Genomic DNA, 15,544 nt, shown 5'->3' with positions numbered 1-15,544 from the left:
AGTGGCGAGAGTGGACATCCTTGTCTTGTTCCTGATCTTAGAGGAAATGGTTTCAGTTTTTTACCATTGAGAGTGATGTTTGCTGTGGGTTTGTTGTATACAGCTTTTATTATGTTGAAGTAGGCTCCCTCTATGCCCACTTTCTGGAGAGTTTTTATCATAAATGGGTGTTGAATTTTGTCAGATGCTTTTTCTGCATCTGTTGAGATGATCATATGGTTTTTATTCCTTAATTTGTTAATATGGTGTATCACATTGATTGTTTTGCGTATATTGAAGAATCCTTGCATCCCAGGGATAAATCCCACTTGATCATGGTTTATGATCCTTTAAGTGTGTTGCTGGATTCTGTTTGCTAGTATTTTGTTGAGGATTTTTGCATCTATGTTCATCAGTGATATTGGTCTATAATTTTCTTTTTTTGTGATATCTTTGTCTGGTTTTGGTATCAGGGTGATGGTGGCCTCGTAGAATGAGTTTGGGAGTGTTCCTCCCTCTGAATTTTTTGGAAGAGTTTGAGGATAGGTGTTAACTCTTCTCTAAATCTTTGATAGAATTTGCCTGTGAAGCCATCTGGTCCTGGACTTTTGTTTGTTGGAAGATTTTTAATTACAGTTTCAACTTCATTACTTGTGATTGGTCTGTATTTTCTAATTCTTCCTGGTTCAGTCTTGGAAGGTTGTACTTTTCCAAGAATTTGTCCATTTCTTAGGTTGTCCATTTTATTGGCATATATTTATTTATAGTAGTCTCTTATGACCTTTTGTATTTCTGCGGTGTCAGTTGTAACCTCTCCTTTTTCATTTCTAATTTTGATTTGAGTCCTCTCCCTTTCTTTCTTGATGAGTCTGGCTAAAGGTTTATCAATTTTGTTTATCTTCTCAGAGAACCAGCCTTTAGTTTTATTGATCTTTGCTATTGTTTTCTTTGTTTCTATTTCATTTATTTCTGCCCTGATCTTTATGATTTCTTTCCTTCTGCTAACTTTGGGTTTTCTTTGTTCTTCTTTTTCTAGTTGCTTTAGATGTAAGGTTAGATTGTTTATTTGAGATTTTTCTTGTTTCCTGAGGTGAGCTTGAATTGCTGTGAACTTCCCTCCTAGAACTGCTTTTGCTTCGTCCCATAGGTTTGGATTGTCGTGTTTTCATTGTCATTTGTTTCTAGGTATTTTTTTGATTTTCTCTTTGATTTCTTCAGTGATCTCTTGATTATTTAGCAGTGCACTGTTTAGTCTCCAAGTATTTGTGTTTTTTACTGTTTTTTTTTCCTGTAATTGATTTCTAATCTCATAGTGTTGTGGTCAGAAAAGATGCTTGATACAATTTCAATTTTCTTAAATTTTCCAAGGCTTGATTTGTTACCCAAGATGTGATCTATTCTGGAGAACATTCTGTGTCCACTTGAGAAGAAAGTGTATTCTTCTGCTTTCAGGTGGAATGTCCTAAAAATATCAATTAAGTCTATCTGGTCTATTGTGTCATTTAAAGCTTGTGTTTCCTTATTTACTTTCTGTCTGGATAATCTGTCTATTAGTGTAAGTGGGGAGTTAAAGTCCCCCACTATTAATGTGTTACTGTCGATTTCTCCTTTTATGGCTGTTAGCATTTGCCTTATGTATTGAGGTGCTCCTATGTTGGGTGCATAAATACTTATAATTGTTATGTTTTCTTCTTGGATTGATCCCTTGATCATTATGTAGTGTCCTTCCTTATCTCTTGTAACTGTCTTTATTTTAAAGTCTATTTTGTCTGATATGAGGATTGCTACTCCAGCTTTCTTTTGATTTCCATTTGCATGGAATATCTTTTTCCATCCCCTCACTTTCAGTCTGAATGTGTCCCTAGGTCTGAAGTGGGTCTCTTGTAGACAGCATATAGATGGGTCTTGTTATTGTATCCATTCAGCGAGCCTGTGTCTTTTGGTTGGAGCATTTAATCCATTTACATTCAAGGCGATTATTGATATGTATGTTCCTATTACCATTTTCTTAATTGATTTGGGTTTGTTTTTGTGTGTCTTTTTCTTCTCTTGTGTTTCCCACTTAGAGAACTTCCCTTAGCATTTGTTGTAAAGCTGGTTTGGTGGTGCTGAATTCTTGTAGCTTTTGCTTGTCTGTAAAGCTTTTGATTTCTCCATCTAATCTGAATGAGATCCTTGCCGGGTAGAGTAATCTTGGTTGTAGGTTTTTCCCTTTCATCATTTTAAATATGTCCTGCCACTCCCTTCTGGCTTGCAGAGTTTCTGCTGAAAGATCAGCTGTTAACCTTATGGGGATTCCCTTGTATGTTATTTTTTGCTTTTCCCTTGCTGCTTTTAACATTTTTTCTTTGCATTTAATTTTTGCCAATTTGATTACTATGTGTCTTGGCATGTTTCCCCTTGGATTTATCCTGTCTGGGACTCTCTGCACTTCCTGGACTTGATTGACTATTTCCTTTCCCATGTTAGGCAAATTTTTGACTATAATCTCTTCAAATATTTTCTCAGACCCTTTCTATTTCTCTTCTTTTTCTGGGACCCCCATAATTCGAATGCTGGTACATTTAATGTTGTCCCAGAGGTCTCTGAGACTGTCCTCAATTCTTTTCATTCTTTTTTCTTTATTCTGCTCCCTGGCAGTTTTTTCCACCATTTTATCTTCCAGCTCTCTTATCCGTTCTTCTGCCTCAGTTATTGTGCTATTGATTCCTTCTAGAGTATTTTTAATTTCAGTTATTGTGTTGTTCATCACTGTTTGTTTGCTCTTTAGTTCTTCTAGATCCTTGTTAAATGTTTCTTATATTTTCTCCACTCTGTTTCTGAGATTTGAGATCATCTTTCTATCATTACTTTGAATTCTTTTTCAGGTAGGTTGCCTATTTCATCTTTATTTATTTGGTCTTACAGGTTTTTACCTTGCTCCTTCATCTGTAACATATTTTTTTTATCATTTCATTTTTTTTTTGATGGGTGGGGCTGTGGACAGGAGTCTTACTGGTTGTTTGGCTTGAGGCGTCCAGCACTGGAGTTTGCAGACAGCTGGATAGAGCCTGGTCTTGATGTGGAGATGAGGACCTCCAGAAGGCCTCACTCCATTCAATATTCCCTGGGGTCTAGGTTCTCTGCTAGTCCAGTGGTTTGAACTCAGAGCTCTCACCACAGGAGCTTGGGCCCTACCTCTGGCCTGGGAACGAAGATCCCACAAGCTGCGTGGTGAGGGAAAAAAAGAAAAGAAAAACAGGAGCAGTACAATAACAAAGAAGAAAAAACAAAAGAAAATTATAAAGATAAAAGTATGTTAGGAAAAATAAAAATATTGAAACAACTGCAACAAGGTAAAACAAAACCACAACAGAAAAAAGAAAAAAAAAGGGGGGGGGGGGACAACAAGCCAAAAGGAGCAAAACAATAATGAAGTATAAAGAATAAAATAAAATTAGAAAAATAAAAGATTTATTAGGAAAAATAAAAATATAAATGAATCAACAACAATGAATCAACAACAAGGTAGAACAGAACCCCAATCTAAAAACGGAAAAAAGGGATTGGGATTGACATATATACACTAATATGTATAAAATGGATAACTAATAAGAACCTGCTGTATAAAAAAATAAATAAAATTCTAAAAATTCAAAAAAAAAAAATAAAAGCCGAAAAAAGGAAAAACAAAAAAAAAAGCCTTGGCTATGACGGGGGAGGAGTTTGGGCAGAGTTTAGGCAGAGGTGGAACTTAGGCAGGGGCAGGGTTTAGGGTGGGACGGGACGTAGGCGGGAGGGGGTGGTGATGTTTGAGTGTGGGGTGGGTCCTAGGCTCAGGACCCACACAGCCGCAGCCGGAAGAGGCCTTGGGGGCGGGCCCTAGGTGGGGCGACGTTCAAGTGTGGGGTGGGGCCTCTGCTTAGGACCTGCCCGGTAGCAGAGAGACAGTTCGTCCAAAGGGGGGGTCTCTGGAGTGTGAAGTTCTGGGGTTTGGAGGTAAGGCCCTGGGTGAGGGTATGTGGGTGGGGTTTAGGCCCAGCGGGGTTGGAGGCGGTCTCAGAGGGGGTCTCCAAATACAGATGTAGGACCCTGGCTGTGGGTGTAGGGGCGGAGCTTGGGCTCTGCGCGGTAGGAGGGAGGCTCCGAGGGCAGAGGATTAGGCCCTGGAGCCCAACAGGTTCCCTGGTGCCTAAGTGGACAGGGAAAGCACTGGCCCCGTTCCCTTCCGTTCCTCCGTGCCCCACACCCCCGATTTCTGTATGTTGATTTTATATCCTGCAGCTTTACAGAATTCATTGTTTAGTTCCAACAGGTCTTTGGTTGAGTCTTTGGGATTCTCTATATACAAAATCAAATCATCTGCAAATAATGACAAGCTTACTTCTTCATTTCCAGTTTGAATGCCTTTTGTTTCTTTGTTACGCCAATTAGCTCTAGCTAGGACTTCCAGTACTATGTTGAATAAGAGTGGTAAGAATGGGAATCCTTGTCTTGTACCTGATCTTAGAAGCAGAGCTTTCAACTTTCCACGATCGAGTGTAATGTTAACTGTGGGTTTGTTGTATATGGCCTTAATTATGTTGCGGTATGTTCCTTCTATACCCAATCTGTTTGAAGTTTTTAGCATGAAGTGTTGTTGTAATTTGTCAGATGCTTTTTATGCATCTATTGAGATGATCATCTGATTGTTATCTTTCATTCTATTAATGTAGTGTATCCCACTTTTTAATTTGCATGTGTTGAACCATGCTCGCATTCCAAGGATAAATCTCATTAGGACATGGTGTATAATTATTTGGATGTGTTCTCTTTTTTTGAGTTGAGTACATAGTTCTATTTTTTAATTGAAGTATAGTTGACTTACAATATTATATTAGTTTCAGGTGTTACCATTAGTTTAAAAAGTTGTCTTGCACTTTAGCATGGAAGCTTCTGATAGAAAGTTTATATTGTGGGAGTTGTCAGAGTCTAGTGTTTGCTACCCAGCAATTGTTGGACATAGCCGTGTCACACACATCTGCCCAGTGCAATGGGTAGAGCATGGGTTTTGAGGCGAGATCTGGATTCAGATCCATGTTAGCTATGGAAATTGTGGAAAATTCCATGACTTGTGAGAGCCTCAACTTTCGTATGAAAATGAAAATAATGAAAATGAAAATAATGCTGATATCATGGGGTTGTTCTGGAATTGGAAATCATGTATGTAAAGTGCCTGGTACATAAATCTCAATGAATGATAATCCTGATAATGTTAAAAGAATCTATTCTTAGTTTCATCACTATTTCTTGAGAGATTTAGATGCAGCCTAGAGGACGCAGAATGAATGATAGGACCAACTAAGAGACTTTTGTGGGAATGGTGTGCCAAAGAGCCCTGACCCCTACCCACCCCCACACCTTTTCAAGGAGCAGGAGAGGAGCAGACAGCTGGGAATGGTTTATTCCCAAGGGGAATTGAGGGACCAAAAGAGTCATATCAGAATCACTGGAGGCTTTTCCAACCAATGCATCCTACATCATTTCCTGTGGAACAGCTCCACCAAGCCTGCCCAACCATCCTAGTTTGCCACCAGAAGTCCCTCACCCCTAAAAGTTCTTGAGTCCCAAGCACACAGGTCTGGTTGGTCACCCTTCCCACATTCACACGGATGAAGTCATCACCACGGTGACCCACTGAGGTCTCTGAGGGAGTGTGGCAGCCTTCAGCTACATTGGTGGCGGGGGGGAGTTGCTAAAGGGTCTGCTGGAAGCTGGGGAGACAGAAATTCTGCCCACACAATGGATGCACCTCATCTGTCTGACTCAGGTCTTCTGCATTTTCAGGTCAGGCAGTGTGAACAACAACTGGATGGACATTTACACCTTTGTGGAGGATTTGGTCAAGAAGTTTGACAAGTACGGCTTCTCCAAGTTGCAGGGTGTTTACCCCTGCCAGGCAGAGTACACAGCTGTTTAGACTCAGTGGCCATGGGAGCCCCTCAGGTCAGGAGCACAGAGCCCAGGGGGGTGTTCTGAAGCATAAGAGATCACGCTGGTTCCATCAGGTCTCAGCAGCTTTCTTAGCTCCTACCTGGAAGTCAGGCCATATTGTAGGGGACACAGTCTGCCCTTGAGGACCTCATAGATGAGGAAACAGGCAAACCAGTAACACAATAACTAAACACCAGGTTAAATGGTGCCAAGGGCCAAAAGAAAAGGGAGAAGGACTTATAAGTCAAATTAAAAGGAAAAAGCAAGAACTCTTAGGAAAAAAGTCAAGGATGGTTTCTCAGAGGATGTGGAATTTTGAACTAGGTCTTGAAGAATGGGGAAAGACAGGGTAACAGGAACCGTCAAGGAGACTTCTTGTGCAGTGAGTGGTCTGTTCAGCTGGAGAGTAGGGTTAACTTAGGAGAAGGCTAGGAGGTGAGGCTGGACAGGACAGATTTGGACCAAGGTCATCAGGGCTTATAATGCCAGGCCAAGGGACTTGTATTTCCTGCTGTGAACAATAGGGAGCTATAGATGATTCTTGGTCAGGGGTCTGACATGATCAAGGTTGTGTCCCAGGAAGGAAAGTCTGATATTGTGGGTAAAATGTTTTGTAACAAGAACGAGGAGCAGTACGGAGCTTATCCATGAACCTATTGTAGCAATTTACCTAAAAGATAATGAGGGTCCATGGACCAAAAGGCAGTGGCCAGGGAGAGGAAAGGGAGGGATGTATATGAATAGCTGCCAAGAAAGAGAATGATTTTTCTAGATGAGAGGAGATAAGACAGGGAGGGCTATAAAGGAGGGAAGAGGAGTGAAGGTACAAAGAATTTTATAGAAGAGGAGAAGCCAGTTGGGAGGCCCTCATGCCAGAGGCATAGGTGTCTGTCTCCTGGTGTGTGCATGTGCACCTGTGTGCGTGTGTGCATGGGTGTGTGTGTGTGTTTGAGAGAAAGACACTTTGGGTGGGGGGGTGTTGGGAGCATAGGGTTGGAGCAGGATGCCATCCTGGCACTTTCTTCCAAGAAGGCACCACCTCTCCACAGGCCTCCTTCACCAAGATTCCTAAAATCCTTCACTAAAGATATAGGAGCTTCCAGGGTTTGGGAAATGGACCCCAAAGCAGAAGAGTTGGGGTGAGGAACAGAGAAATTGAGATGCACCTTCTTTCTGGCTGCTCATTGGTTTCATTTTGAGCCTGTGTCATGTATACCTTCTCATGAGCACGTGCTTCCTCCCCAGCCCTAACCTGCGGATGTCCTTCATCACTTACTCCACACTGGGTCACACCCTCATGAAGCTCACCTCAGACAGGTAAGTGCTGCTTTAATCCCCCAAGGCAGGCCTGGTGGATGGGGTCCATTGAGAGCCCAGGGAGCTGACAGTTCCCACTGGGAGCAGGCTGGGCCGTCCCGGGCTCCCCTCATTGTCCACTCTGACCCCCAACCCCAGCTCCGTGGCTCCCACTGACCCCTGACTGCGCTGGCCCTGGCAGACCCCGTGCTGCTAGACCATCTCTGCCCCCTCTAAGCCCTGCCCTCCGCCTGTCCTGTGTCCTCTCAGCACTCTTCCCTTTTCTGAGAACTGGCTCACTGCAAGGACTCCTGGGATCTGGTAGAGCAGATGTGTGGGCCCTTTGTGAACACTGGTGTGTGTTGGGCACCTGCTCTGTGTGTCACTCTCTGCTCTGGGCCAGTGGGGGAAGAGGGGAGGCACAGTCAGAACCAGGAGGCAGGGATGGGCAGTGCTGAAGTGCTGGAGCTTCAGTGGAGGGGAGCTTGGTCCCTCGGTGGGTCTGAGACAAGGGAGCCCATGAGTGTGGGCTGGGGTGCAGGAGGGAAGCATGACACGCCAGCATCCTAGGTGGGCCATTCGGAGGGCCCAGCGATGTGCCCAAAGCCCTGGAGGTGGGAAGATATGGAGCTCCTGAGTAGCCGGGAGGTTAAGATGCCCATGACGCAAATGATCGGAACCCAGGGAGTGTGTTGGTGCCAGTGCGTGGACACAGCACTCCCCATGCCTGGCTCCCAGGAGAAGCAGGGGCTGTGCTTCTTGTTAGGTGAGCTAGGGGAAGGCGTGGTTTTGGGTGTCCCTGTCTTCTGCATTTCAGAGAGAGAGACCTGAGTGGGGTTGAGGTGGAAGACAGCAAGTCAGTGGGGGGCTGTCAGGGAGGTGGTAGAAAGAGAGGCGGGGGCTGGGTGGGGGCCTCAGGGGGAAGAGCTGCCCGTCGGGGAGAGGAGGACCACTGCCTCCTCCAAGGCAGGGGTTCAGAGCCTAAACCAAGGGAGCTGTGGGGAGGCTCTTGAGGGTCTCCGGGGTCCTCTCTGGAAATTGGAGGTGACGATGTCTTCCTCAAGGGAAGGTGTCAGAAGTGGGAGTGGGGCTCAGGGGAGTGAAAAATGGGGTGGAATCTTAAGAAGTGAAGGGCCTGATGAGGGCATAAGCAGCCTAGTGCACAGAGCTGGGAGTAGGGATGGGGGAGGCAGCCCAAGAAAAAGGCCCACTCAGGCAGGAGTGAAGCCTGGCCAAGCTCAGTCCCGGGCCGAAGGCTGGGGAGAGATGAGAGCTCCAGCATATTTGGGGGTGCTGTCAACAAAACAGAAATCTTCCCAAAAGTGTCAGGAAGAGGGGAGGGTGTTTGTGCTGGGGTGGGCAGGGCCTGGTTTGGCCTCCACTGGCCCGGGGTCACAGCCTCCTCAGCTCCTGGGCTGGATCAGGCAGGGCAGGACCTGGGGCTCTCAGATCGCACCTCAGGGCAGAATCCCTCCTGCGCAAAGCGAGAGCCAGCCTTCAGGGACCACGTTCTCCTTAGAGTTGCTGTGACTGCTCAGCCCATCACCCTGGATTAGCCTGAACCTATGCCCCAGCCCTGGTGTGTCCCAGTCCCATCCCCTGCTATCTGCTTTAACAGAGGCTGACAGCCCATCCCCATGGCATCCTGGGGTCACTGCTCTTCCTCCCACATGGATGGGCCTCAGGCCTCTTTTCCAGCTTGTGGTCTCTTTCTTCAGGAGCACATGAAGCCCAGGAGCCCTAGACTCTAACGGAGCATCCTGACTACTTCCTTTAGCACCGATCCAGAAGGGGAAGTGGCTTGGAGGGACCAAGTCCACCTCAGGAGTCTGTGGCAGGGGAGGAGGGGACAGGGCAGGGGTATCAGCAGAGTGACCTTTCCAAACTCAGCCTTGCCTGTTGGAGGATGATGTGCCCTCACCAGGGACCACTTAGGTGCCAGCAGTACCGCCAGTCACATTGGGGGTGCTGGATTCACAGGTGCACATCCATGGGTGCTCCCCCCTCACCACAGACGGTCAAGGCAGGGCCCTTGCTGAGTCCCCTGAGGTCTGCATGCTGAGACAGGGATGAGCACATTGAAAGCCAGGCCCCACCCATGGGACCAGCAAAGCAGCATCCTCCACACCCACTGAATGGGAGACAGAGAAGCGTTGACCAAGGCCTGTCAGTGTCAAAGACACAGGCAGAGAGGTCACCACAGGGCCACTTGTGTCCCCTCTGGTCCAGGCAGGTCTCCACAGGGCAGAATGGCACCAGGACAAGTGGTCTGTTTTGTTAACAGTCAACCCTCATTCCTCCTCAACCCCCTTTACTGATTTTTTTCAGAAATGAAATTCGTGATGGTCTTAGCAGACTTCAGAATATAGTACCTAGTGGAGCCACACACATGCAGGAAGGATTTAAAAAGGTACAGATCCTACAGCTCTGAGACTTTATTCTGCTTTATCAAGTTCTTAGAGTATTATTGGGTCATCTCACTGCCCTCCCCCAACTTTCCTTCATTTTGTTGCAGGCAAATGAACAGATTCAACAAGCTAACTCAGGAGGTAAGCTGCCTGCTGACGTCAGTGTGCTCAGGTGGGACAGAGCCAGGTGCGGGCCTCAGCGAGGGCTGGTGCAGACCCAGGGCCTCAGCGAGGGCTGGTGCAGACCCCCTCGGCCAATTCCTAGCACTGACCCTCGGAGCGAGTCCCTTGCCCTCTCTGTGATGCAGGTTCCTCCTCTGCTCAGTGAGGATGAAAACCACCCCCAGGGATGCTTCCGAGAACCACATGGCATCATGCATTACATTCCTGGTTCTCACTAGATAGCAAGTGCTTGACCTATGGTTGGGCTGCATGAAAAAGAAAAGAGAACTTCCAGGGACGGCGAGCAGACGGAGTTCGGTTTAGGGAACAGAGACCTTGGCGTCCCCCTGGCTGCCCACACTTTGTCCACCACAGTTCTGGCTCTGCCTCCTTTCCCTTGAGCCTCTTCCCTCTGGTTGACTCTCATCCTGTGACTGTGCCTCCGACTGTGGAAATGGCTGTACTTGGCCCAGACCACCTGCATCTAGACTGTAGGGTTGCAGCCCTTGTCAGGAAAGATGCATGGGCTGCTGGGGAAAGGCGGGGAGCTGGGCGGGGGCTGCTGCCCAAGCACCTTGACAGTCATTCTGGCTGCTCCTCCCTGTGCTCACCTGAGAGGCTTGTCCTCGTCCAGTGAAGTAGCTGCAGTTGCCTTTCAGGGCAAAGGCTGTGCCACCTGCCCATAGTGAGGGTCCACTAGGAAGGGCTCTGATCTGGTCTCAGGCTCCTCGTCTGTCAAGTGGGCCCTGGGCTGAGGCCCCTTCTCCCTCCAGGCATTCTGGGTAGTGGGTGCTCGGGTCAGGGTGACCTCTCCCCAGGAGGAGGAGGTGTGGGAGCAGTGCTGTGGGCCCGGCAGCCTGAGGCAGGTCATTCCAGGTGCCTTGCTGACCAGGCCACTCCCTCCTTCTGCAGAAAACAAGGTTCCCTCTGTGATTATCTCCTTGACCGATGGAACCCTGGAGGAAGCACCGTTTGAAATGACTAAGGAAGAAGTGAGTCCAGACCATCGTTACCAGCTTTGTGCTCCACCTGTTTTGTGAATTGTACTCAACGCTTTTTCCCTCTTAGGCTGACAAGGCTCGGAAAATGGGAGCAACAGTATACTGTGTGGGTGTAAAAGACTTTGAGGAAGACCAGGTAATACAGAACAGGTAACCAGGTGCCACTTTTGAGCCCAGGTGGGGAAATTTTTCAAAGGCACCTGTCCCAGGGTCTCCGAGAGGATGGCCCTCTACCCACCCCAAGTGTCTGGACAACAGGTAGCCACTGCAGATGAATAGCAAGTGTTGTGTAAACCTGCACAGCAGAGGTACGGGTGGAGGAGCTTTCCACTCCCTAAGGGTGGGCTGCTAGCAGATGCCAGCACGTGACCTTGGAATCCAGCATGGCAGGAGGCAAGAGCCTGTCTTCTGGGATGGGACCTGCTGCATCCTCAACCCCTGACTGTGTGCCAACCATCTCCTCTCTGCTGTAGTTATTGGAAATTGCAGACAGCCCCCGTCACGTCTTTGGAGTGGACCAAGGATTCAAGGCTCTTAAATACATCGTTGAGCCAGTGAGTGAGGGCTGGACGTGAGAAGTGGGAAGGGGAAGCTTCTCGCCAAGCCCCCGCATTCAAGCCCCTGCCCCTCATCTCCCTATTCTAGCTTGGAACTAAGTCCTGTATTGAAATTACAGCTGTGGAGCCTTCCAGTGTCTGTACAGGAGGTAAGAGCTGGAGTGCTGTTTTAAACACAGGGGTGTGTGTTTGTGTGAGTGGTGAATGTGCCCAGTGTGCGTTGCAGGTGTGCTGTGAGCACATGGTTTCACTATGTGTGGTTGTGCGTGTAGTGTGTATGGTGTGTGTGAGTGTGGTGTCTGAGTGTGTGGGGTGATTGTATAGAAATTGTGGGCATATGACTACATTGGGCATATAAGGGAATGTTTATGTGGGGTGTGCATGCCGAGTGTTGGTTGTGTGTGTGTGTGTATTTGTATAATTACTTCTTTCTTCCAGTTTTACTGAGATGTAATTGACATACAGCTCTGTATACATTTGATGTATGCCACAAAATGACTTGACACAAAAATATTGCAAAATGATAAGTTTAGTGTACATATTTTTTAAACTCAAAGCCAAAAGTTTAATTAAGAAATAAGAAAAACTTTATTTTAAAAACCCTCAACAAAACACTAGCAAATAGAATCCAACAACATAAAAAAAGGACAATACATCAAGAATAATTAGGGCTCACCTCTGAAATGCAAGCCTGGTTCAGTATATGAAATATCAATGTGATTTTCCTCATCAGCAAAATGGAGAAGAAAAATATGATTATTTCAGTGGATGAAGAAAAGAATTGGACATAGTTCACGGTCAGTGTCATACTAGCAACACAGACTGACAAAGGCATCCAACAAATACTCACAGCTATCACTACACCCAGTGGTTCAACGGGGTCGACCTCTCCCTGAGATCTGGAACTTGACAAGGATGCCCTCTCTCCCCTGGGAGGGTCCCTGCATCAGTGTGGGGAGGATCCTGTGCAGTTGCTTGTCTGGTAGAAGCCCTCTCTCTCTCAGTGAGCTCTGTGTGTGCCGGCTCGTACGTCCACATCACTGGGATTTGTGGAGTTGAGGTGGGTGGATAAGCACACGCTCCCACTGGTAACAGCACACAGCTGGATGCAGCTGGACGCAGACCCAGGAAGCTGGTCCTGGCCGCGGTGCTCTGAACTGCAAGGCTACAGCACAGTAGGCCATGGGGTCAGACACAACAGTGTTCATATCTGAGCTCTGCTGCCCCCAGACATGAAACCAGGGCTTCTCTGGTGTCACGTACCAGCCGTGCAGTAGCCTGACAGCTTCAATTCTCTGATTACGTCCCTGGGACATACACAGGCCTGTCAAACCATAGAGGAAGATGCCCATTGTCATTCATGCCCTGTGGTGGCCCAGCTGAGGTGACAGGTGCTCACTGCACACCCTCTGCAAGCGTGGCCCAGCAGTGCTGCTCTGACCTTTACAGCTGCTGTCATCTTGTCAAAAGCTGCCACACAGCATGACTGTCACTTGGAGCGAAAGCTCAAGGCAGGAACCTGGACCCCAAATAAAGCAGAAGCTGTTCATCAGGCTGTTGTTCTGAATAAGTCAGTGGGCCGGGTGTGAGGAAGCCGGGAGTGGGGAGGCCCTCTTCAGTCTCTCGGCCTCCCTCCAGGACTAGGCAGAGGCCTCTGCTGGCCTCCCTGCCTCCAGGCCTGTGCTCCAGCCCATTCTCTGCACAGGACCCAAGGGGCAGAGAAGGCCACTTCCCTACCCCAGCCTGACCATGGAGGCTGAGACCCCTGAGCCAGACAACCAGACCCTCCAAGGTCCAGCCTCTGCTCTAAGCCCACCTGCTGCAGAGGCTGGGGGCTGGCGGGACTGGGCTCCCTGCAAAACCTTCCTCAGCTTTACAGGGTCCAGCCCACCATCCTTTTAGACCTTATTCTCAGGGCACCTCAATCCCAAAGCCTTTCCTAGTCAACTGGTCCCTCTGGCTTCTCACAGCCCTTGCTCTGTTCCTGTCATTAGTCACTTGTCACCCAGTATGAACCATGACTTCTGCTTGGCTGTGTCCACAGCTTTGTTTTTTTTATTTTTATCATTCAATTCATTGTTTTTATTCCAGCTTTTTATTACGGAAGATTTCAATCCTAGCAAAGTGGAAATGATTGTACAATGGATACCCCTCTCTCCACTACCTGGATCTGCAATTAATACCTGACCGTATTTCCTTTATCATTTATTTATCTAACTCCTCTCTCTTTCTTGACTCTCTGTTTTCATCAATTCATCTTATTTCTTTTTTTGGCTGCATTGGTTCTCCATTGCTGCGGGCTTTCTCTAGTTGTGGCGAGCAGGGGCCACTCCTTGTTGCGGTGCGCGGGCTTCTCATTGCCGTGGCTTCTCTTGTTGCGGAGCACGGGCTTTAGGCTCACAAGCTCAGTAGTTGTGGCTTGCGGGCTCTAGAGCTCAGGCTCCGTAGTTGTGGTGCACGGGCTTAGTTGCTCCACAGCATGTGGGATCTTCCCGGACTAGGACTCGAACCCTTGTCTCCTGCATTGGCAGGCGGATTCCTAACCACTGCACCACCAGGGAAGTCCCCATCTTATATCTTGATGCATTTCAAAATAACTTACAGTCATCAGGTTACCGCACCACGTTTCTTTACCTGGGAAACAATTTTTGTTAAGATTTCTCTTTTTGAAATGCAGCAAACAAATGTATCATTTGATGACTTCTGACAAATGCACACACCTGTGTAACCCCCAACCCTATGAAGACTCAGACACTACATTTGCCCCCAGAAAGTCCCCTCAGCTCCCTTCCCAGGCAATCCCTGCCCCACCCCCTGGAGGCAGCTACTCCCTGATTTCTTCCTCCACAGGCTAGTTTGCTGCTTTAGAACCTCTCCTCAGGGACTCACAGGGGGTGAGCGCGGGGCCTGGCCTGGGGCACTCGGCACCGTGGTTTGGGGATTCATCCCTCCTGTGTGTTGCTGGCTTTGCCCGGGGCTTGGACCCCAGAGGCAGGCTGGAGGCGGCACCTGGTCACTCCTTTTCCTGTATGTGACTGGGCCAGAGTGAGTGTCTGCAAGAAGCCCAGCAGGTGGGTCCCAGCAGTGGTGGCCATAGGAGGACACAGTGCAGAGCAGGGCTTCCCTCTGAGGCCCAGCATCCAGCTCTGCGTCTCGGCCAGAGACCCTCTGGGGGGGTGGGGGGGGGCAGGTTGTGCGGGGCAGGAGGACCTGCGGGATGAAGGCAGGACACACTGCGCAGACGGGGACACTCCTGCAACCAGCCTGGGTCCAGGCTGTCCCCCCACCGTGATAAGGTCCCCCTTGTCCCATCCTACTCTCTCCAGAGATAACAACCACGAAGAGTTCAGCTTTTATATGTAAAGACCTACCTAAGTGTACTTTACAAGGATATTTTTACATTAATGGATCGTACAGTACGTAGTACTTTCCAGCCATCTACACAGTATTCCATTGCATGGATGGAACAATTTATTTCATGGGTCTCCCTTGATCAATATACAGATTGTTCCTAGTAAGTCGATACTAGAAGTCATACTGTAGGACCATCCTGATGCTTACCACTGCGAGCTTGGGAAAGGAATTCCCTGGGGTCAAGACCAGACGTAGACCTGCTGCCTTAAAGGGACACCCTGGTCACAGTTGGTCAGTGTCCAGTTTCTCTCAAAGTGACTGTCCCAAGCAGCATGTGGTGCTCCCAGACACACCCGCCCCAGGGCAGGTCACGTCCACCTGTGCGCCCGTGTCAGTCTCAGGCAGGCTAGATGCCCTTTTCATGCTCAGCTCCACCAGCCTGCTCAGGGAGACGCCTGCCTTCCCAGCTCCACTCTCTGGAGCCCCCGGCTGGCCTGGTGTACAACTTTTCTTCCAGAGAGAAAGCTCTCTGTTCCAGAAAGGATCCATCTCCCTTCCCGGGACTGTTCATCCTGCTGCCTCAGAGCCGGTGGGCAGTGGACTGTACGTGGGACATGCAGCCCTGCAAGGCGATTTTAGACCTTCCTGTGACTTCATTTTCTTCCTGTGGTTGATACTGTTGGAGGAATTGCGGTGCAGGGGGAGGGGTTTGGGAAGCAAAAGGAGCAGCTTTCTGGACAAAGCAAAAGTCCTTTACCTGGAAGTCTCTTTTGCTGAAATATTGAAACCATCACCCTGCCTTCAACTTTGGAGACTTGCCGGAGTTCAGAAGCCC

The 15,544-nt window shown here is 48.2% G+C and overlaps 1 protein-coding gene across 1 annotated transcript; it reads left to right on the top strand.

Moving 5' to 3' along the window:
- The first annotated feature begins 3,944 nt into the window (after positions 1-3,944).
- On the top strand, positions 3,945-15,541 carry LOC309636304 (anthrax toxin receptor 1-like). Its single transcript, XM_082408706.1, has 7 exons — positions 3,945-3,957; positions 5,785-5,856; positions 7,177-7,248; positions 9,556-9,637; positions 9,743-9,776; positions 10,710-10,789; positions 10,866-15,541. The coding sequence occupies exons 2-7, from the start codon at positions 5,810-5,812 to the stop codon at positions 10,950-10,952; spliced, it is 402 nt and encodes a 133-aa protein (XP_082264832.1). The 5' UTR covers positions 3,945-3,957; positions 5,785-5,809; the 3' UTR covers positions 10,953-15,541.
- Positions 15,542-15,544: the final 3 nt, after the last annotated feature.

Source organism: Balaenoptera borealis, assembly GCF_965194805.1.
Source record: "Balaenoptera borealis genome assembly, chromosome: 10".
Lineage (NCBI taxonomy): Eukaryota > Metazoa > Chordata > Mammalia > Artiodactyla > Balaenopteridae > Balaenoptera > Balaenoptera borealis.
The sequence above is the reverse complement of the archived record's forward strand: the minus strand, read 5'-3'. Positions and strand labels throughout refer to the sequence as shown.